Raw genomic sequence first — 23593 nt, forward strand, 5'->3', positions numbered from 1 at the left:
TCCTGTAGTATCTCAGTTGTAAAACACACTGAATGTTCAGGAGAAATGTTGGACTGCTAGCCCAAAAAGAAGGTAACTCCCCATCGATGAATGTAATCACTTCAATTAATGTATCAAAATACAAATGAATACATGTGCCACAAGGACAAAACAAGAATGAGTATGAACCAATAATTCAAGCACCTAATCTCATTCACAGAATACAAATCAACTCAGAATTATGTGTATGATGTAAAAAAAAAAAAACCTCAAAGTAGATTTAATATATTATTAAGGAATTATGCATTTGTAAAATTGATACATCGAAGACAGTAAACTGGTTCAAAGGTTCTACCAAGCAGTCAAAAAGCCATGAATGTGAGATCAGCCTCAAATACACACATATGTTTAGTAAAGGAATCAACTATTACAACTTCAGAACCAGTGTTACGATTGTTGCACATTTTCAGTTCCCATGGCCATTCGAAAGCAGCTGTTGGCTCCATGTCAGCAAGGTAAAAAACCTGGTCCAGATTTTTGTCTGAACTTCAGAGTTATTTTGGGGATGTGAGTCAGCTTTCCAAAAGCTCTTTTGCAAATTACACTAAAATCTGGTGATGATTCATTATTTCACTGACACGGGAGGCACCCAAACTGGCACTGCCTCCATCTCATACAACCTCACATTAGTATAGAAAATCTTGAGCTAAAAACAATCTCAGCAAATGACTGTCTATGTCCTGCAATTAAGAGGCCACCAGTCCTCTGAATAATTGGCTGCACTTCCTAATTGCTTTTACATTATATCTGTTCCTAAAATTTGAAATACCCTGGGCAGGTAAAGGTAAAGGTTTTCCCCTGACATGAAGTCTAGTCGTGTCCGACTCTGAGGGTTGGTGTTCATCTCCATTTCTAAGCCAAAGAGCAGGCGTTGTCTGTAGACACCTCCAAGGTCATGTGATACATTACATACATTACAATACATTACTGTATTGAGCGCCATTACGTTTCCGCCTGCAAATGTGATCTACTCACATTTGCATGTTTTCGAACTGCTAGGTTGGCAGAAGCTGGAGCTAACAGCGGGAGCTCACCCCACTCCTCGGATTCGAACCGTCAACCTTTCAGTCAGCAAATTCAGCAGCTCAGCAGGTTATCCCACTGTGCCACTGAGGGCTCATCATCCTGGGTAGCACACCACAATTCTTGACCTATTTTCTGTGACAGTTATTTACATATTCACTCACATTTCTTTATCCGCTTCTGAATTTGCCCCAAAACTGCTCCTTATTCATGCAGACACTTACAGATGTGCAAACACACATGTGGAGTATGTAGCAGATTGATGATGATAAATGGAAGCTCTTACATGTGCCCATAATCCAGAATCACCCGCAGAATAATAGCATGCCAGGTTTTCAGAACAAAAATATAGGAACTTTACTGATTCCAAGAGATCAAAAACAATAGTATTTACAATTGTCCATCTGATCACGGTCATAAATAGCCCTTTCTCAGTCTACAAATCTGCTTCAGAGAAGAATACAGTCCTGGTTTGTTTCCCTCTTTGCTCAGCAGCAAACAGGCCTCAAAATAGCAAGGCCTCTGTCTGAGTACACTGCTTTCTTCACCAGCAGTACTCAGTCAGCAACGAAAAACTTGTCCACACTGGTTCTGCAGCAGCAGAACAGAAACAGTATCAACATAGTGCCTTTGCAAACCATGACAGAGTAGTGGTTTGAGTGCTGGAATAGAACACCTGAAGAACAGAATTCAAATTTCCCCATGACCATGGAATCCCTCTGGGTGACCTTGAGCAAATGACACATAAGCCTCAGAAGAAGACAAAGGCAACCCCCCTTTGAACTACCAGTAATTCTTCCAAGAAATCTTGTGATAGAGTCGCTTTTGTATCACCATATGTCAGAAATGACTTGAAGGCACCTCGCAATAAGAAGTAAAAAATAACTGAAATATACATTATGAACCAATTATACTCTTGCACATGATTTCAAAGACATTGTCAGAAGCATGTTCATATTGCAGACTTTATTATTTGTAGGGACAGCTGGGGAAGAAGAAGAAACAACCACTCTATGAAAGTTATGGTTTGGGGTATGGAATATTTAGTAAGAGAACGTCTGGGGAATCAATAGGTGGTACTACAATAGCTATGTGTGCCTGCCTACAACAGCTGTCCAAAATCTCTTACTAAACATGTGTGATGGATGAAATGGAAAAAAAATGAGAAAACACATGAGTCTGCCTCAACAGAGACATGCAGTCATCCCTGTTTACATTTTGGAAGAAGCTTTTGAACACTAAAAATATTTGTGTTTACTTGTGCAAGGCTTATCTGACCTTTCACATATGCATATTGTTTGAATAAAGTAGTTGTTGAAATATGTTGAACTGCTCTTTCTTTCTATAGTACAGGAACCTATCCCTGTTCTTTCCATGTTCTTTCTACCTCTGGTGTTAAAGTTTCTGTTAAAGAAGTAATGCCCAGAAACACATTTATTTCATTAATTGAGCTTTACCTGCATATATGAGATAAGTCATGATAGACAATCTTGGACATTAATAGTTTCTCCCAATGAATGTGGAAATGGCAGGGTGACTCAAGGCATAATATTTGTTCTTGCTGTTATTTTAAAAAGAAATCAAAATGAGAAAAGTACATCTAGTAAAAATTAGCATTTTCTTAAATTCACATTTTTATGATAGCTTTATGCTGTAATACTGTCTTGCAGCAACACACTTTCACATTAGCTGCTATCAAGACACCAGGGTGAGAACATCAGAAAAACAACTGGAACTCCAGTTCTCATTTCATTCAACAGTAAGTCTTGGTAATATATTCTAATTATGTGGCCAAAGCTGTTAGATGGAATGCAACTTTGTTAACATTTAAGCAGTTCTGGAAGCTCAGCACAGTTGTGAATTTGGCAAGTATGATATACTAATGTCCAAGACTGTTTAGAAAAATGGCACACGGGACAACTTATACTTTCATATTCTAAAATGGGTGTTTATCTCAACATGAGATTTCCTTGTGGGCAATAATTGGAAACTACATGGAAAAAGTAATGTGAGATATAACAGCACATAACTGAAACTAAGAATGTGCTGTTGGTTACTCCATGGGAATTCTTTGAAGTGTTACCCAGAGTTCTTGGCTATATTTAAAATAATGTAGGATTGTGTTGTCGAAGGCTTTCATGACCAGAATCACTGGGTTGCTGTGAGTGTTCCAGGCTGTATGGCCATGTTTCAGAAGCATTTTCTCCTGAAATTTCACTCACATCAATAGCAGGCATTCTCAGAGGTTGTGAGGCCTATATTCAACAGACCTCACAACCTCAGAGGATGCCTGCCATAGGTGTGAGCAAAGCATCAGGAGAGAATGCTGCCGTAACATGGCCATACAGCCTGGAAAACTCACAGCAACCCTAATGTAGGATTATAGGAACAAGTTACACATAGTCTTATTTTTTGTACAGGTTGTTAACACTTGTAGCAGTCATTGCAGACTTTTAACTATGTTACCCAGTCCTGAGTTAGTCACATGAGTTTACAGACACAACACATACTGAGCCTAGCATGAATCCGCTTTTGACATTTACCCATGAGTAGGCTTCACAAAACACGTTTCAATACAATGGTATACCTGACATGTATGCAACCTCTCCAGTATATGAGAGTACATCAATCAAGTGCACATAATGTCTTTAGTGAATCCTTTCCTCCCCTTCAGTTGGCTTAACCTCTAGTCACAGTAATAGGAAATATGCAGCAGGGCAATATGCAAGCAACTAGCTGGATGAGTTTTAATCCTTTGTCACAGTCACATTCGAAGAGTCTTGAGAGGTTCTTTGGCTGGCAACTTTTACTGCCTCTGCCAAGCTGGTTAACAGTAGTCTGCTGTTCATATATTTAGCAACAAACACTTTTCCCAGCAAACAGTATAAAGCAGAGGGAAGAATTTAGCTGAAGCAAATGTCATTGTATTTTTGCGTTGTCAGTATCAGAATAGTAAAACTAGTAAAAAGATGGCAACCTTAAAAGTAGCACATTTTACTGCTTTGTGTCTCATAGCACGTGTGCCAGTGGTGAATGCACTCTGATTTTATTTCTTTAAAGGAGCTATCCAAGGAGCTGAACACTACACTGAAAGAGTACTCTGAACTAAAGTCTGAACTAAAACTCAGAGCAGAATTACCACCCCAATGACAATAGAGCCAACAGCCTGCTCATGTCATATTTTAATAGCACCATTTTCCTTTTTAACTCAGATTTTATAAGATTTTTTTAAAGCAGAGTGAAGCTTGAAGCTTTTTCCCCTCTCCTCACCCAATTATTTTTCACAAAATTCTGCTCCACCCTCTGAAATCAGAATATCTTTACAGATTACTGTTCATAGAGTGTCAGAATCTACTTTGGGCAAAAAGAAAGAGGAGCTCCAAAGCAGCTGTGGCGCAGCTGGCTAGTAACCAGCTGCAATAAATCACTACTGACCGAGAGGTCATGAGTTCAAAGCCCGGGTCAGGTTAAACCCCCGACCATTAAATAGCCCGGCTTGCTGTCGACCTATGCAGCCCCGAAAGACAGTTGCATCTGTCAAGTAGGGAAATTTAGGTACGCTTTATGCGGGGAGGCTAATTTGACTAATTTACAACACCATAAAACTGCCAGCAAAACACGAAGAAAGGAATGAGGAAGTACAGCCACTAGTGGACGGTGAAGCAACAGCTCCCCCTGTGGCTGGAATCGTGAAGCTGGAAAAATGTTAAATGCCTCTGTGTCTGTCTATATTGTATGTTGTTTGTCTGTTGGCATTGAATGTTTGCCATATATGTGTTCATTGTAATCTGCCCTGAGTCCCCTTTGGGGTGAGAAGGGCGGAATATAAATACTGTAAATAAATAAATAAAAATAAACCCATAATATATGTCCAATGGGGCTCTTCAGGTCTAAGCCAAAAAATTAATCAAAAGAAGATTAAACATTGCAGTTCCCCCCCCCAAAAAAAAATAAGAAAATATTTAGAACAAATTAAAATGCACCATAGTAAGTATATTCTCAGATACCTTTTAAAAGAAGACCAAGGGTATACAATATATACAATAGAATTAATGCAGTTCCACACCACTTGAACTATCATGGCTCAGTGCTATGACACCCTGAGACTTGGAGTTCTACAAGTCTTTATAGCCTTCTTTGCTAAAGAGTGCTGATTAGGCTTGTGAACGGATTCTGTGTGGTTGGTTCCTTTTGGCCAATTCGGCTTGTTTGGCTTGGCCAGATGGCTGTAATGGTAAGGGCTCAGTCATCACATATTTTTGTATGTTACAAGACCACATGGCAGCCAATCACGGCTCCTCCTCCCCATTTGGACCAAACGGTGCAGAGAGGCTGCTTTGTGCTGCTCTTACAGGGTTTCCTTGTGAGCCCTGCTTGTTGGGCCAATTAGAATAGAAGACATGTGACATGTCTTATGCAAGCTGTGTCTAAGGAAAAGGTCCCAGGAACAATGCTTCCTTAACCCCGTTCTTCAAACCCAGACTCCCTTGAAAGGAAGATAGGAAAGGGTTCCAGGAAGGATGCTTCCTTAACCTAGTTGCTCAAACTCAGGCTCCCTTGAAAGGAAGAAAGAAAAGGATCCCAGGAATGGAAAGGGGAGCCTCATAAGTTTCCCATTCCCACCAATGGTCCGGATCTTTCTGGATCTTTTGGCTGCGGACCAGAAATGGCTATTCAGTAACCCACCTGTTTTCGGGAGGCACGCAAAAAAGGATTGGCAGGTCTCCCGGAGTTTAGCCAGCAGAAACAGATTGAGGTTCAGCCACAATGCACAAGCCTAGTGCTGATGCCTCACTAAACTACAAATCCCAGGATTCCATAGCATAATGCCATGGTAATTAAAGTGGCATTGAACTGCATTAATTCTGTGAATGTTGACAGAGCCGGTCCAACAATGAGGCGAATTAAGCGGTCGCTTCGGGCACAAAACATATGGGGGCGCAGTCGAGACTGCTTTTTCTGTTGATTTGTTGTAAAACATGTTTTGGTGCTTAATTTGTAAAATCTTAATGTAATTTGATGTTTAATAGGCTTTTCCTTAATCCCTCCTTATTATCCAACATTTTCGCTTATCCAACACTTTTATTTTTCAGTGATTGGTTTTTTTTGGGGGGGGGGTCGCCAAAATTCTGTTCACTACACTTGAAAAATACCTAGGACCGGCTCTGGATGTTGATGCACTCTATGCCCATTACGGTTATCAGAGAAGAATTTACTTACATATAAAATATTTTTTTAAACAAAAAAAGTTTGAACTTTTTTGAAGAGATTGTTCTACAGAGCTCTCCTAGTAAATATTTATCTTACAACTATAATAATATCAAACAACATATATGAAGCCCCAAAGATTCTAAAAGAGATGTAAAATTTTGAGTTCAGCCAACTAAAATACAAGAACTGCATGATCATGTTTTCCAGATTTTTTTTTTCTTCAAAGCAGCCATGGGAGGATCCAGTTTGACCTGGTCCTACAGTGCCAATGGAGCCTATATTCTTTTCTGCAATGGGTCACATTGCTATTCCCAGAATTTATGGTTTGATCAGGAAAACACTGCTGGCATATGTGCAGAAAAATACAAGATCTCATTCCCTAACAATAAAAGCTTAATTGAAATTGCCTTCTATCTGCCTTCCCCTTGCTCACAATTATTTTTAAGGCAGAAAAGGGAACAGAGAATCCAATAATGGATTTTCAATGTCTCATCTAGTTTGGCCTTTCTTAGTGCCAAATCCTCCTTCCCTTTTTATTCGCAGTAATGTTAATTAAATTTCTGTGGCTTATCCGATCACCTTTCCAGGCGTCCAGTCTGAAAAAACACGGATACCACAAAGTGAGAAATACAGTTTTTAAAAAGCATTATAAAGCAAATAAAAATCATATCTAGCAAATGTAGGTTCTTTTGAGAACTACACAGCTTCATACCATTAATCAATAGATCAAGGGATACTGAACCCTGGAGTGAGCTTCCTGGTCATAAAGAGAATTATTCTCTCTAGAACAGTTATCAAATATTAAGCATAGATCTATAGTGCCAGAACAGGAGTGAATTGCAATAAGGGGAAAGATACAACATAAAATACTAGAGATAATGGAAAAAGTTCTCTTAAACCTTACCAAGAAAAAAATTATATCAGCATAATAATTGTGCTAGGAATTAGTGAAATCTATCAATTTCACTTTCTTTCATTTAAAAAAATAAACATTGCATTCCTGACATCAAATTAATAAGGAATAAGAGGCTTTACACAACTATAGTTATACACCAGGGATACAGAGCTACACAGGGATTCAATGCCAGATATTCAAAGGCCAAGTACTTAATGCCTTGTACCTAGATGGAACAATTCATCTGTATGGGGTTTTTCCACATTTGAATTATTTCAGATCTTCAGCTCTTTTCCCTGAATTTATGAAGACATTCTAGAATCCTGAAAATTCTTCTCAAAAGATGAAACAAGCAAAACTTTCTTCCATCCCAACTTCGTACAGATAATTGGAATGCTACAGCAGAGCATGTTACCGAAGATAGTTTTTTATGTAGCTTATTTCATGAACTCATTTATAGCATTTCCATGTTCCCTTTGACAAATTGCCTTTTATGAAAGAAGCCACTTTATTATATGCTTAGTCAATTTCTCAAGTTTATCATCTTCAGATAGCAAGCAGAAAATATGGTGATAAAAAAAATTCATTAAACAGTGTGGGCATTACATCTTTCCAGGGATAATTTGTAGGAAACTGAAGTAACATCACTTACAGAAAACTTTTCTCAACTCACTGCTATACTAAAACATTCACAAGAAACATTAAAAAAATAAAAACTGTTAAAACGTTTTCTTCTATTCTTGCTAAAACCTTTTGTCTTAAAGGTTTTGCAAACAGGTGCAATCATATGATATAGTACAATTTCTTGCCATTTCTTACCTTTGTGGTGGTTTGCTCCAGATGCTATTTTGCCCCACAGTGTTACAACAAATATTATTATTAGCAGTTTCCCTTTTGTTGCTTTCTGCAAGTATCTTTTATTCATCCTAGAGAGGAAAAATACACAAAATAAAATCAGAATATATTTAATTCACTATTATCATTTTTTTCATAACTTGACAAATATAGCTAAAATACATTTCCATTCTTGTTGGCCAACATTCAACCATTCAGCACAAAGGAGTTGTTAGTACCTTTTCCATAGGAAGCAATTAGATCAAATTCAGTATACTGGCTTAGCCCAAGTATGGACAAAGAATAATTAATGGTCCACATGCATTACAACCCTCTTTTTCTGGTTTCCCACAGCCCCAATCTGCTGCCAAAATGCAGTGGTTTGGTCTTGTAGTTGGCTGTTAAAGTTTTGTGGCAAAGCACACCTCCAAATGAAGGATTTGTGTCCAAGTGATGAAGAAAGCAGACTACAATTAAGACTTTTTTTAGTCTCAAAGGTAGACACTGCCATAGTGGCTGTCCATGTGTTGGATGTGGCAGACAATAATTTCTGAAGAATAAAGGAAGTGCCTACCTCTGCTACCAAGACAACAGTCCTAATAATGCAGTTATAGCTTGATAATGGGAGTTAGCAAAGTGTTGTAGTTGGGTAAGGACATGGTGGCCTTGGGAAAGTCAACTCAGAGACAGGTACCAGCAAACTTTCTCGGAAGTTAGAGTTGATTTGTAGGCACACAACAACAAAAAAGCTTAAAATTATAACCACATTATAGCAAGAGAAAGACTGTTATTCAAGATAAAGTCAGTTTATGTGCTTTTAATTTCTCATTTCATTGCCATCCCCTATAGGGGCAGAGAACCTATGGCTTTACACATGTTACTGAATTACAAACTCTGTCACCAACAACCCTTTCATATATTAGCTGAGGATGATAGGCGTTGTATACCAGCAATGTTTGTAGGACAGAAAGATCCCACATTGCATTCAGCGACCAATCCAAGTCAAAGGTTACAAGGAAATGACAGTTACAACCCTGCCCCAGTCTCTGTATTGAAAGACAAATAGTAACAAGTACACACATCTATTGCAGCAGATGTCTGGCTGGGAAGAATCTTAAGCATAACGCAAGCACTACACAAGCCCTCAATCTATTTTGGCAAGCATTGTAGTGGAAGGGGGAAAATGAATGTAATGATATGACCTCAAGCAACAACAGCTCTACAGCTCCATCTGTTGTCACCTGGTACCTCTTACAACTCATTCCAGGGCAGACAAAGCTTGTCCCAGCATAAACTATTCATAACTACCCAGTGTTTAGCATATCAGGGTAGTTAATAATAAATTACAGGGTTTCCTGTGTCTAGAAAGTGCAACTAAAACCAGGAATTTCTGTCCTCTTACTATTCCACAGTGTTGTCTATTAAAGGGAATCCTGGGCTTTTTTAGTTTTTCATCTAAACTGCAATCCAAAATACACTTGCTTCGGAGATGGTCTTCTATAAAATCAGTGTTTCTTAACTCACTGGAGTTTCCTTATGAGAAATACACAGAGACAGTTTTGCTGATCCCAGTTAGAGCAGATCCACTGAATAATTTGATGAATGGTAAATTAACGCTTATGTAAAACCCATTTAGTGAATGGGTCAACTATAATTAGAACTGGCAACTGGATTTAGGCCTATCAATCTGAAAATATTGTATAGTGCATACCTGATTACTTTTCCAGAAATTTCCCCTTTGAATTGACATAACTAGAGGGTCAACACAATTATTTTAAAATCACAAAGGTGCTTGAACCATATCTATCTTTTTCTCCTTTCCACTATAAACTGGATGCCGATATCTAACCTGAAATGAGCATGAAATGCTTCAGGCGTCATTCTGGGTGATGATCTTTTTGTCAGGAAGATCAAGAATATCTATTTGGACCTTTAAAGCAGAAATGCCCTCATCATTAATCGAACTAAAGGTCCTGAATTAGTTAATGGTGTCAAATTGTCATTCTTTCGTGCATCCATTTCCACATCTCCCAAAATTTAGATTGTAAACTCCCTGGGAGACTGTTGTGATTATGCTCCCCTGTAAAAAACGATACACACAGCAAAGTGCATCCAACACATATGTAAATATGAAAAACAGAAGCATGCTTGCTAGAACTTTTGGTTATCACATGCCTATGAATTACCTCTCTAAGATATATCATGAATGTTATATATTTAAACAGCCCTACAATGTCATTGGGAATAAATACTCTAGCTTCTAATCTGGGTTAGTTAAACAATGCACATTTGTGTCTTACCAGGAAGGGAAGTAGTTTTAGTGCTGTATCGAGGTTATTTTCCAAGCACTAGAAAATACCTCAGATACCAGGAAAAGGCTGTTCTTATCTCGAGGCTCAGGAGAACCACTGACACTCAAGGAAGAAAAACACAATGCCAGGTGGATCAACAGTCTGACAGTTTAAATCTGTTTCATATAGTCCAGCTGTTCATCATTTGGAGGAGCAGATTTCAAACAGTAAACCTTAACACTAGATAACTTTGGCTCTGTACAGTTGGGATTGCTGACTCCCATGTTAATGTGGCAGTAAACGATTCCCTGGTGGCACAGTGCGTTAAAGTGCTGAGCTGCTGAACTTGAGGACCAAAAAGTGCCAGGTTCAAATCCCGGGAGCAGAATGAACATCCGCTGTTAGCCCCAGCTTCTGCCAACCTAGCAGTTCAAAAACATGCTAATGTGAGTAGATCAATAGGTACCGCTCCGGCAGGAAGGTAACGGCGCTCCATGCAATCATGCCGGCCACATGACCTTGGAGGTGTCTACGGACAACGCCAGCTCTTCGGCTTAGAAATGGAGATGAGCACCAACCCCAGAGTCAGTCACGACTGGACTTAACGTCAGGGGAAAACCTTTACCTTTAAACTATTCCAGGTTTCAGCCCAAACATTAAAGGAGCTATCCATGGTACTGAAGCCAAAATGACCTTTTGAGAGTACACAAAACTGGCTCAAATTGGATTCGTCACCACAGTCACATAGAAGCTACCAGGCTTCACTCTCCCCCTTAGTATATGCAGAGAGAAAAGTCCTATTGCTGCAGCTGCTAATCTTTCCTTCCCCCACCTCACTTCACATGAAATATCATTAGCATCCCTAGCAAAAGAAAAAGAAAGAAAGAAAGGTTGAATTATTCAGTGAAAAGTTTGACTTCTTAAGCATTTTACTCGGTTGAATTATAGCCTGACAAATCCAGAGAATATTAAATTATAGGCACAAAGGCAGAAGACTTTCTACCTTTGTGTAATGGTGATAGTGTTCTACTGAAACCTAGCTATAAGGTCATATCAAAATAGCTGCAAAGCCAATATATTCAAATAAAAGGGGAAAGGATGAAGACAAAACCTCAACAGCTCATGTATCATCAAAGCAAAACTAGTAGGCAGGGTAGCAAATGTGACACCAGACAAAAGACCATATTCCTCCATGTATATAAAGAGCAGAGTTTTAAAAGGGAGTCAAATCATTTAAATGCATTCTAAAGATAAGAAATGACATGGACATTCACTTGGAAAGGTAGCAAAGAGAATACAAATTAAACTACCTGTGCAAAGAACACATTGACACAGAAAAGTACATCTGGCCCAGGAATGTGTGCCACAGTTCTCCCATTAACCATATCAAGCACAGTGGTAGGAGATGTTGGGAGTTTCAATCCAACAGTAGTGGTCATAATTGTCCACTTCTCATCTGCCTCATGAATTGAGAATATATTCACGTGGTATGCAACTCAATGCTTGGGGGAAGGGGGCTGACAAAAGTGTAAATATGAAAAGAAAGCCATGGGGTTCCAAAATTATTTCAACTCATGTTTTCAACATTTTGTTCCCTTTTCATAGTGGCTTTTAAAAGCCTTTTATTATCTTCTAGAAATTATTGTTGATTAAATGTACTTAGGGAGCCCCCAGTGGTGCAGCATATTAAATCGCTGAGCTGCTGAACTTGCGGACTGAAAGGTCGCAGGTTCAAATCCAGGGAGTGAAGTGAGCGCCCGCTGTTAGCCCCAGCTTTTGCCAACCTAGCAGTTCAAAAACATGCCAATGTGAGTAGATCAATAAGTACCGCTCCAGCGGGAAGGTAACGGTGCTCCATGCAGTAATGCTGGCCACATGACCTTGGAGGTATCTACGGACAACACCGGCTCTTCGGCTTAGAAATGGAGATGAGCACCAACTCCCAGAGTTGGACACGACTGGACCTTAAGTTAGGGGGAAACCTTTACCTTTACCTAAATGTACTTAATTTAAAAAATGTCCACATTTTCTAGTTCACTTACTATTAGGACAGAAGACACAGAGGCATTAAGAAAATATGTCCAAAGAACCTGGGATAGAGCAAAACTTTCCATAGCCGAAGTATGAGAGAACAGACATGATGGTAGGAGAAAAATCCATAAGAAGTGAAATCAGAATACTATGTTGCAAAAGTCACAGAAGTATATGGATATTAAGCTTGCTCAATAGCATATCCTATATCTTTTGAGAGTTTTGCAGAAGATGAAATTATTCTATCTTGTCCTTAAAATTCTGTGATGAGAAAATTCTGGTATGACACTTTCTACGCAGCTCTGAAATTGAAGCTTCCTGGGGCCTGAAACCAGGAATTCAGATTTAGGAAACATGTTTTTGGAGTGCAACTCCCACTGCTCTTGATCAATATGGATTACAGCTGGTAAAGGGAGAGGAAGAGAGGAAAATGAACAAAGAGAGCCAGTTAAGTTTGGTAAAAAGAAGGAGGGTGTACAAAGAGGAAAAATAAGAATTAGGAACAAGAACATACAGAATGGACCCTAGGCAGCGATCCAGAAACAGGCAACGTGGATGAAACAACCAGAGAGAATGCAAAACTGTCAGGGAGTCCAAAAACATTCTCAAACTTAACCTCAAATACCACCTGGTGAAAACAGAAATGGATTGAGATTGCAGAACATGAAAAACAGGAACCAGAAATAGAGAAAGTGGAGAAACTACTGAGCAAGATACTTGAGGCAAGTGGGAACAAAGCCTCGAGAAAGAGAAGCTTGAGAGATCTCATCTTCGGGAGCTATTTGGGAAAAAATTTAAAAATAAACTATAAAAATATTATCATACTGAGTCATTATGGTTAAATCAGAAGAGTTTTTGAACTCAAGAGTTGTAGATGGAAAATATTACTACTATTAATATTGTATAATATACATCCTTGTAATTTGTACTGGAGCCCCAATGGCGAAGTGTGTTAAAGCACTGAGCTGCTGAACTTGCAGACCGAAAGGTCGCAGGTTCAAATCCTGAGAGCGGAGTGAGCGCCCGCTGTTAACTCCAGCTTCTGCCAACCTAGCAGTTCGAAAACATGAAAATGTGAGTAGATCAATAGGTACCGCTCCGGCGTCAAGGTAACAGCGCTCCATGCAGTCATGCCAGCCACATGACTTTGGAGGTGTCTACAGACAACGCTGGCTCTTCGGCTTAGAAATGGAGATGAGCACCAACCCCCAGAGTCAGACATGACTGGACTTAACGTCAGGGGAAACCTTTACCTTTACCTATTTTGTACTAAGCACCCATACAAAATTTAAGAAATTCGGTGAAATAACATTAACTAATAAGATTGAGATGGGCTATAAAAATGGATTGGTTATATAGAATTATTAAAAATTGATGTAATACAAAAAGAGAAAAAGCATGATAATGGTAAAATGATAAATACTGACCTACAACCAATTTAAATGAAAATTGTAGCATTTTCTTCATAGATGACAATAACAACAAATAATTTAAGAAAGGATTTAATGTTAAACAATTTGTTATGAAAAATTAAGAAGAAGAACTGGAAAAGAATATATGAAAACCAGGAGACAATGTGAAGAGAAGAGAGAACCAATGGACTTAAAATCAAAATGGTCAGAATCTTCAATATTTTATGAAATGTGTGTTAAAGAAATAGAGAAGACTTAGTTGTAATAATAATAACTTTGTAAAAGAATTCCTCATAGCCCAACAACCCCCACCCTCTTTGTTTTCTCCTTGCAACATACTTGACATTTGTAAAAATTCAACCAACAAATAACAAATCTATAATCCCCATTTTTTTTCTTTTTACTTCCCCCCCCCCCCCCATTCTCCTAGTAAATGTTTAATAAAAATGTATGGGGGGGGGAACATGGACCACAGTTTAAACAACATGCCGCTCAATCCCTACTGATTGCCATTTTCTTTTCTTGACATCTTCTACTGACTTTTGTGCACATATGTACTGTACTGTATGACCCCCTTATCCTACATAACCATTTTGTTTTTAAAAAATGTTAAGGCTACTAATCTTTGCTGCATGTGGGGCTGGGAAATTTTTAAGAGTTTACTTCCAAAGTAGTTGGGATCATAGAGAACTTGCTCTATTTTTATTCTAAGTAGCATAATGGGAACGGATAATCTTTCAAGCTTTTGCAGTGGGGTAATGTTGCCCCCAACCCGACAGTTGCCTAACTTGGTATTCAATTTGATCATTTTTTTTAAAGATTCTTGAATAATAATATTTGTAAGCATTCTGTTTGAGACACTTTATGCTTCAAGTCACATAATCCTCCTCAGTCTGTGTGTGTGTATGTGTGTGTGTACATCTTAAGCTCCTTCTCGGTATCTGTATTTATGTGGTTTAAGGTTGAAAGGGCCTTCATCTTTTTATCCATTCTTCCATGCAATAGCATTCACTTAGGCTCTCGCACATAAAACTTTGGCAAACGGTTAATAAAAATTTCTTTATTCATTTTTCACTTACTGGACCTGAAAAAGAAAATTCATCTAGCTTTTTAAAAAAGGAAATTGCAAAGCAGGCTAAATTATAAAGTATACTACCAATTTTTTAAAGACCATTATATCAAATTGAAAAAAGTATTGTCCCCACAAAGGGATGGAAAGAATGTTTGGACTTGGGAGAGAAAATGGGAGAGCGGGTTCTTGAGTGTTGGGTAATCCTGGCAAAGAATGCTGGGTAACCCCTTGAACCTCATTTTATCCCCTCTCACTGAGTCTGAATGGAGTCAAAGAAATATTCCTGCCCTGGGTCCAAACTCACTGTTCTATTGCTCACCCCTCAACATGGCAATGTCATGGTCAGGAGGGAAAGAAGAGGCACTGCCAGTGATGTTGTTATAGCTGATACATCATCACACAGATATCCTCCCGGACCTGTAGAGAGTTTTGAAAGTTGTTTCCACAACAAGGACAAAATTGAATTACTTATTCATTGTCTCGCAAATGAATGAATAATTTAGAAATGTCTATCTCTACTGCACAATTGTTTTACATACTTATTTTATGTATTGAGCTTAGCTGAGCCATTTTGACACCACTCAAGGTAGAACTGAATTCTATAGAGGAATAGGACAGCATCCAAGGCTGTGATTGTTTTACATGGAGTGACAGCTGGTGGCTTCTATATCACCAGAAACTATTTTGATCAAAACCTTAAGTGAGAAATGCAGGAATATTGAACATATTTGGGTTCAGTACTTTGGACAGTGTCCTTAAAGCTTGGTGAAAAGCTGGGATAGAGTTGCTCCCACTGCAGTAGCCTTTGCTAATAAGGCTACTGCAAAGGCACTTAGGAGCACTTCTGAGGAAATCAACAAGAAGAAATAGATTGTTTAATCCATGCATTGCTTGTTGATTACACCTTCAAATCTGTCATTGATAGCTCTGAAAGTGAGTGTGAGAACATGCTGTTGGAAGGCCCAGCATTTGAGCCAGAGCCCAACAGTGCCCAGCTGCTTCCTCAGTCAAGCTTGGAGAAAGAGTCTATGGAGAAACTACAATTTCTCAACCTGCAGAACAAGTACAAGCAAGTTAATCTGAGCAGGCGGAGCCTCCGATGGCCTAGGGGATAAAAGCCTCATGTCTTGAAGATTGGGTTGCTGACCTGAAAGCTGCCAGGTTCGAATCCCACCCGAGGAGAGTGCAGATGAGCTCCCTCTATCAGCTCCAGCTCCATGCGGGGACATGAGAGAAGCGTCCCACAAGGATGGTAAAACATCAAAACATCCGGGCATTCCCTGGGCAATATCCTTGCAGACAGCCAATTCTCTCACTCCAAAAGCAACTCCGGTTGCTCCTGACACGAAAAAAAAAAATCTGAGCAGGCAAAAGAAGGGTTAAGTGTTCCAGTTCTTTTCAACTTGTCTCAACTTTGCAGGTCCTCCAGGTTAGCAGAGAATGAGCTAGCAATAGGCAACATCTGAGAAGGTAGCATAAAAGATGCTCTAGAATGGCACCTTGTTGCTGGTAGCAGCTTCAGCATTTGGGCTCAATTGGAATCAGCTTTGGAAATTGGAACAGACTATCAGCTACTATGGTGTTATTCTATGCTGTTGTTGTCTCTCTGTGGTTTGAGCTTGGACCATTTACTAACTTCCTGTTTGGAAAAAGGGTCCGGGGTTTATGATAAAATTTCACACACCCATTTTTTTCACCTTTTTTTCCTCCACCTGTGCTCAAGGACAGAAATAAATCCCTTCTAAGTAGAATTTCATAGAAAGAGCTAAGGAGCTCTTCCACCTGGCAATTCTTTTAAGCAAATGACTACTTGCAACCCCACATTTCAATTAGTATGATAACTTTGGATTGCGGAAGTCTTGTTTGTCAAATTCCTCCTTAAATTACAGATTTCAGACTGCAATAAGAATAACAGCACAGGAATACCATCAGCATATTTAGTGTTGTGTTATAATATAGGGGGGGATGACCTCGCTAAATAGGTCACCCTTCTCCCACCGCCACCCCCACCCTGCCCGCCTCCAAGTATTGGAGTTGACCAGCTCTATTGTAGTTCTTTTAGATTGAGTCTCTTACTCATTCTTCTTGTGACAAATCTATGCATGTTTGCTAAGACAATTGTGGATTCCAGATAGTGACATGGTGTCTACCCACAAATGCACTTTGTTTGTAAATACATGCATCATTTAAATGATTAGAGACAACATTCCTTTTTAAAGAGGCATCTGTTTCCTACAAATAAAAACAGACTTGTAGATGCCGACATCACTGACTGAACTTTGTATGGTGGGCTGGAATTCCAGGATCTCCTCCACCACATGAATACTAGCTCCATGGATTCTCAAGTCAGATTAAATAAAATAGCATAGTAAAATAGAGTCCCTGGTTTCAAAAATGGCACAATCAAGGTTTCTAGCTTTTGGTGGAGGAGGGTATTTTAAACTGTGGATGGCTGAATCCATTAGATGTGAAAGCAATTGATAGGTAGTGCTGATTGCATAATAAACGAATAAAGTCTGCAAAACATACATAAAATATTATTTTTATTTTTCTACCCTTACAGTCAGTGTTTACATTTTTTAAGGAAAAGCTGCTGATGCCTTTTAACAAACATGTGGTCATCATAACAGTATCCACAGAGACAGTCCAAAAGCAGAGGTAATGTGTGTATCCATATTAATAAATCGATTCTAGCAGTTTTCATTAATACCAACAACATGCCTATTGTAAAATTAATGCAATTTAATTGTTTCTCTCTGAAGTAGTCAGGGTATGACAACTTTCGGCATTAGACATAGGGCCCAGCCATATGGCTCAGAATATCAAGGCAGATAATCCACAATATTTGCTTTGAACTGGATTATCTGAGACCACACTGCTATATAATTCCATTCAATGAGGATTTTATACAGCTGTATGGAAGGGTCCTCAGGCTGAAACTTTTCCTGTATTTATTTGCAGTGTTCTTACCCTTGTACACATGCATCTTGTATTGCTTGTCGTCCTCTGTTTAATTAGTTTTATCAGTTTATTAATCTGTTTGCAGTTGTGCACTTTTTACTGGCTGCTCTGAGTCTCCTTTGGGGTGAGAGGTAAGGTAAAGGTTTCCCCTGACGTTAAGTCCAGTCATGACCAACTCTGGGGGTTGGTGCTCATCTCCATTTCTAAGCCAAAGAGCCGGCGTTGTCCATAAACATCTCCAAGGTCATGTGGGGAGCATGACTGCATGGAGCCCCGTTACCTTCCCGCCAGAGCAGTACCTATTGATCTACTCACATTTGCATGTTTTCGAACTGCTAGGTTGGCAGGAGCTGGGACTAACAGCGGGCGCTCATTCTGCTCCCGGGATTTGAACCTGGGACCTTTTGGGACCATTTAAGACTAAGTCTGTCCTAAAAAAATGAACCATAATAAACATGAATATACACAGTTGCTGGAAAAGTCCATTGTCTACAGCTAGTATAAAGACTGAATGAAAAGTCATTCAGGATAGAAGTTGGCAGGTTAAGTCATTTTCTCTGCTAATACAAAAGTGCCAGCGCTTTCACTCTTTAAATTCAAACTCCTCTACATATTCCTGTAAACCCCGAATCCATTGCACCAAGTACCAATATATCTAGCCCAATGCAGTCTTTTCTGACTGAAAGCCTATTCCAAGGCCTTAGATATAAGTCTTGTTTGTGAATATAAATATTTAATATGTATAAATATTTCCTTGCTACTTGATTTTCCCCTTAAGATATCTGCTAATGAACCTGCCTCCTTCTACATGCAAAACACTAACAGTAAATTCAATGTTCTGAATGCCTATCCTTACTTCAACAGAATTAAGTAATCCACATCATTAAAAAGGTGTTATCAGATGGCTTGAGGAATTTAAACAATTGCTGAATGAAGACTGAATATGCTAGGGGGCACAGATGGCTGGAAGAGCAGGATAGAAAGTGAAGAAATGCAGTAGATTTCCCCGAAAAAGTGAATAGACCATTGGTTGGATGGTGTCCTAATCGATAAGGGAACTCCACACCATAACATTTACAAAATACAACCTACCAATAAGCATGAACTTTTCAACTGAGCAGTTTTGCTATAATGGATATCAAATAGGCAATGACATTTCAACATGGTTTTGAAAAAAAAACGTTTTAAATTATTAGAACAAATTTTCACTGATAAAGGTCTTTCGCTTTGCTTATAACACAGATTTTAAACCTCTAAAATGGGTTAAAGTGCTGAGCTGTTGAACTTGCTAACGGGAAGGTTGGTTGTTCGTATCCGTGGGACGAGGTGAGTTCCCACTTACTATGATTATGATTATGATTATTATTAGCTCTATAAGTATTTTAAAATGTTTAATAGATATTATGATGCTGTCATTTTCTCAAAAAGCTATAGAAAGATTGGGGGTTTTATCAATGCTTTGACAATGGGGAGCCTGGGGCTAGATCGTAATGAAGTATTGATGGAAGTGAGATTTGACTGATCAAGATTCAATTCAGTCACTGAGTCACCATATTAAAATGGTGACAGCAGAGAAATAATCCTTTTAATTTTTCTAATTCCATCTGTAGAGACCCCGGTGGCATAGCGGGTTAAATTGCTGAGCTGCAGAACTTGCTGACCAAAAGGTCGGCAGTTCGAATCCGGGGAGTGGAATGAGCTCCAGCTGTTAGCCTCAGCTTCTGCCAACCTAGCAGTTTGAAAACATGCAAATGTGAGTAGATCAATAGGTACTGCTCTGGCGAGAAGGTAACAGCACTCCATACAGTCATGCCAGCCACATGACCTAGGAGGTGTCTACAGACAACGACGGCTCTTTGGCTTAGAAATGGAGATGAGCACCAATCCCCACAACTAGATTTAATGTCAGAGGAAAACCTTTACCTTACCCTTATCTTAAATTCCATCTGTGAAGAGAGGGTGAAAAAAGCCATTCCTTCCTATCTAAACATAGGTTCCATTTCTGAAAATCCACAGAACATATTTCTTTTACCAGCACTCTCATCAAATCCAATGTGCAGGGCGATTACCCTTGTTCTGGCAGTTGAGAAATAATATCTGATTGCTTTAAGATTTATTTCAAACTTACTTGAGGAAATTACATAGGCCTAAAGCCAATTGCTGGTCTTAACTAAAGTAGTTACAATGAATCAATGAGATTTAAATAAGTGTTGAATTATTCAGGTTGGGACTAGAAGCTGAAGTTAGGTCACAGTGTTATGTGTATTTCTTTTTGAGGGATATGAATCTCATGCCACTCTCAACTTTGTATTCATATCTTAATGCTTCGTAAACCCAATAAAGTTGTCTCGGAAATTCCTACATCTATTGCAAATTGATAATAATGTGCTCTTCTTTTAACATCCCAGGGATTTTGCAGATTCTCCCTTTTTTAATTCTATAAACAAGATATCTGAAGCTGGGGTGAGATTGGCAATTTCAACTAAACTTTGCATTTGCCATTTCATCATCCTCTATGAAACCAAAATATAATTTACAAGCTATTTTAAAATATTTTTTTGATTTTTCTTAAGAGATCTTCTGGCTCCATCTACACTGCCATATATTGTAGTTTGAGAATACAGTTGAACTGTATTGAACTACATTATAAGGCAGTGTAGACTCATACAATCCAATGCAGTTAAAACTGCATTGTATTGCAGTGTAGATGGGGCTTCAGGCACTAGGCATAAATCTGCTGAAGACGCTCTACAGTTTTGTTTTGAGCCAAGCGGACTGTGCCGAGTACCTCCTCTATAAGGCACTAGAAAGAATTATTTTCCAGAATCTTCATTTAATACAATTAATTGGCAAATTCTGGGCCTTAAGCCAGCTATTTTATTTTCTCTAAAACTGGAATTTGGCAGCACATGAGAGTCCTAGAGCTTAATTGAACACTTTACAGCCATCTTAAAAATACAGAACAATACCTACTTTACAACTATACTTTAAAGTAGATTTCAATAGGAATTCTAATGAGTAAATACAATTGAGAGAAAGCAAGCTAATGTTATAATTGCCAAGATATTCACATAGATAGACAGAGAGAGAAAAACGGAGGCCACAGTACTCTTATTTCATAAACAAAGAGTTCAATTTAACAAGCAGAATATAATAAAAAACAGGAAAACAAAATATGGTAATTAATTCCAGTGATGGTGCCATGCCTTGCAGCAAAAAAATCAGCTATAGCACCTTGAAGACAAATAAATCGTGGCATAAACATTTGCAGGCTAAACCCAATTCAGATTTATATATTGAGTCACCTCTTTTCAAAGACAGGAACACTTGTACAGAAACACAATTTAAGCACAAAATGAACACTCTACACAGAGTAGTTATGATTTATGGAGATTTTTGAACAGCTTGGTTTTCTATCTGGAAGTTGTTGTAGAGTCTAATAAACCCTATGGGTAATCTTGAACTGAATAAATTATAAGCTAACATCCAGTTTTGCTTGTAATTTTTGTCTATTGCTTTCACTGAAGCAGTTTATTTTCCTTCTCCCTGTCTTTTTAGGGCTTTTCCAGGCTGATTTAAAGAAACATGAGCTCTTGCAGTACATTTTTGCCATTTTTTGCCCCTTGTAGCCAAAATATTCACTATTCCCTGTCAATAGGCAGTCAATACGAGATATTAGTTTCACACTGAGTGGAGTCAGAAATCATGGGTGGTGGTTCATGGGTGGGTGAAGAGGGTGAGTGTGGTAGACAGATGTATTTATATTATGCATATTTGATGTAGTTCCTTTATTTTCTTTTACATTCTGTATATCATCTTGGCACAGTGTGTTAAAGTGCTGAGCTGCTGAACTTGCGGACCGAAAAGTCGCAGGTTCGAATCTGGGAACGGAGTGAGAGCCCACTGTTAGCCCCAGCTTCTGCCAGCCTAGCAGTTTGAAAACATGCAAATGTGAGTCGATCAATGGGTACTGCTCTGGTGGGAAGGTAACAGTGCTCCATGGAGTCATGCCAGCCATATGACTTTGGAAGTGTCTACGGACAACGCCGGCTCTTCAGCTTAGAAATGAAGATGAGCACCAACCCCCAGAGTCGGAAACGACTGAACTTAATGTCAGGGGAAAACCTTTACCTATATCATCTTTACACAACAATTTTTTTTAAAAAAATTACAGAAATAGAAATAGAAAGAGCGAGAGAGGGAGAGAGGGAGAGAGAGAGAGGCTCTCTTCTGTTATTGTTTATTGTTGGGCATATCTGTTTCTTAAATCCTCACTAGAAGGTTTTTAAAACTGAAGATGTGTTTTGCTGAGGTTTAAGTGTGTTCATATTTTTTATGATTTATGTTTTTGTTATTCTTTTTTTCTTAATCACAGTACCCCAGTGTTCGGTGAAATACTGATATACCATTTCAATACAAGAATTCTAATTATCTTTTTCTCACTGATGCACTGTGATGCTCTCACTTTTAAAAATATCAAAGAAAAAAACCAAAAAGAGGATGAATAGATTGCCTTTGCCTTTCCCTCTATCTATCTTACTTTGTAAAATGGGAGGTAGAAGGAAAAGAGGAGATTTTGGAGGTCTCTCATTCATATAGTTGTCATAAATCAAAGTCGGCTTGATGGCAAATAAAAACAAAATTAATTTTAGCATAGCAACTTCATTCTGGAATGTCCCTGTACAACTGTTTTAGTTAATATCAAAATAAGGTGACATTGTAGTCAGAAGTTCATTAGGAACTCTTTTCCAGTTGGTTTTTAACACCTCCAAAATTGATGTAAGATTTATTCTGTTTATTATCTATAGGACAAGACCGCCCAATCTGTCCTTGTCTTATATGACCATGCAATAATATGGTGGCAGTTGATGGAATATAGTATACCATGTTAGAGCAGACCTAAGAACTGTGAAATCCCCCAAATGTTCTAAAACTACAACTCCCAGCATTTTTCAGCATTTATCAGGCTTGCAATGGTTGGTGTATTTCGCAGCTTAAAACATCTGAAGGGCCTTCCCATCAATCCCAACAAGGACTGAGTGCCCTTCCACACAGTCCCATAACCCAGAATATCAAGGCCAAAAATCCCACAATATCTGCCTTGAACAGGGTTATCCGAGTCCACGCTGCCATATATTCCAGTTCAAAGCAGATAATGTGAGGTTTTATTCAGCTGTGTGGAAGGGGCCTGAGGGTGTTTAAAAGGCCACAGAATACTAAATATTTCTTGGTAGAGGAAAATGTAAACTGGGAATTGAACAGGGTATCTGTTTTTTTTAAAAAAAGATGCTGTTAATTAGATGTCTAGACTTGGAACACAAAACCGCAGTGCTGCAACATTTTGACTCCAATTAATTTGGTTTCAGATTCACAAATATTTTTCCAAATTAACATTGAATTAATGTTTTACAAAAAATTGAAAGGGGGCAAAACACCATCTAGTGCTTTGTATTATATCCACTCACATCTGGATCACATCTGTCTTTTTTCCCCCTTCAAATCTCAAGTTGGGTGACCATATATGTAAAGGAACCTAGATTCTCCTTCAAAATCAGTTTTTGTTTGGATATTTACATTAGGTTTGGGGGGGGGGGGGGAATTCCACTTTTCATTGCTTGCATCAGTCAAATATAAACTTCCCAACATTAAGATCTATGTAATCACAAAAAGGATGCCCCTGTGGCGCAATGAGTTAAAGGCTTGTGCCGGCACAATCCAGGGAGAGTGAAATGAGTTTGAGGCATCCCCTGGGCAACGTCCTTGCAGACAGCCAATTCTCTCACACCAGAAGTGACTTGAACCACAAAAGAACCATTGCAAAACT

General features: G+C 38.7%; 1 protein-coding gene across 1 annotated transcript in view; it reads right to left on the bottom strand.

Moving 5' to 3' along the window:
* The window catches only part of tafa2 (TAFA chemokine like family member 2), a 204956-nt gene that overhangs the window by 54283 nt on the left and 127080 nt on the right, over positions 1–23593 (bottom strand). Inside the window, exon 2 of the mRNA XM_008111087.3 lies at positions 7988–8094. Within this exon, the coding sequence (XP_008109294.1) occupies positions 7988–8093 (106 nt within the window). The 5' untranslated portion in view covers position 8094. The remainder of the gene's footprint in view (positions 1–7987; positions 8095–23593) is intronic.

This window comes from Anolis carolinensis, chromosome 5, assembly GCF_035594765.1.
Source record: "Anolis carolinensis isolate JA03-04 chromosome 5, rAnoCar3.1.pri, whole genome shotgun sequence".
Classification (NCBI taxonomy): domain Eukaryota; kingdom Metazoa; phylum Chordata; class Lepidosauria; order Squamata; family Dactyloidae; genus Anolis; species Anolis carolinensis.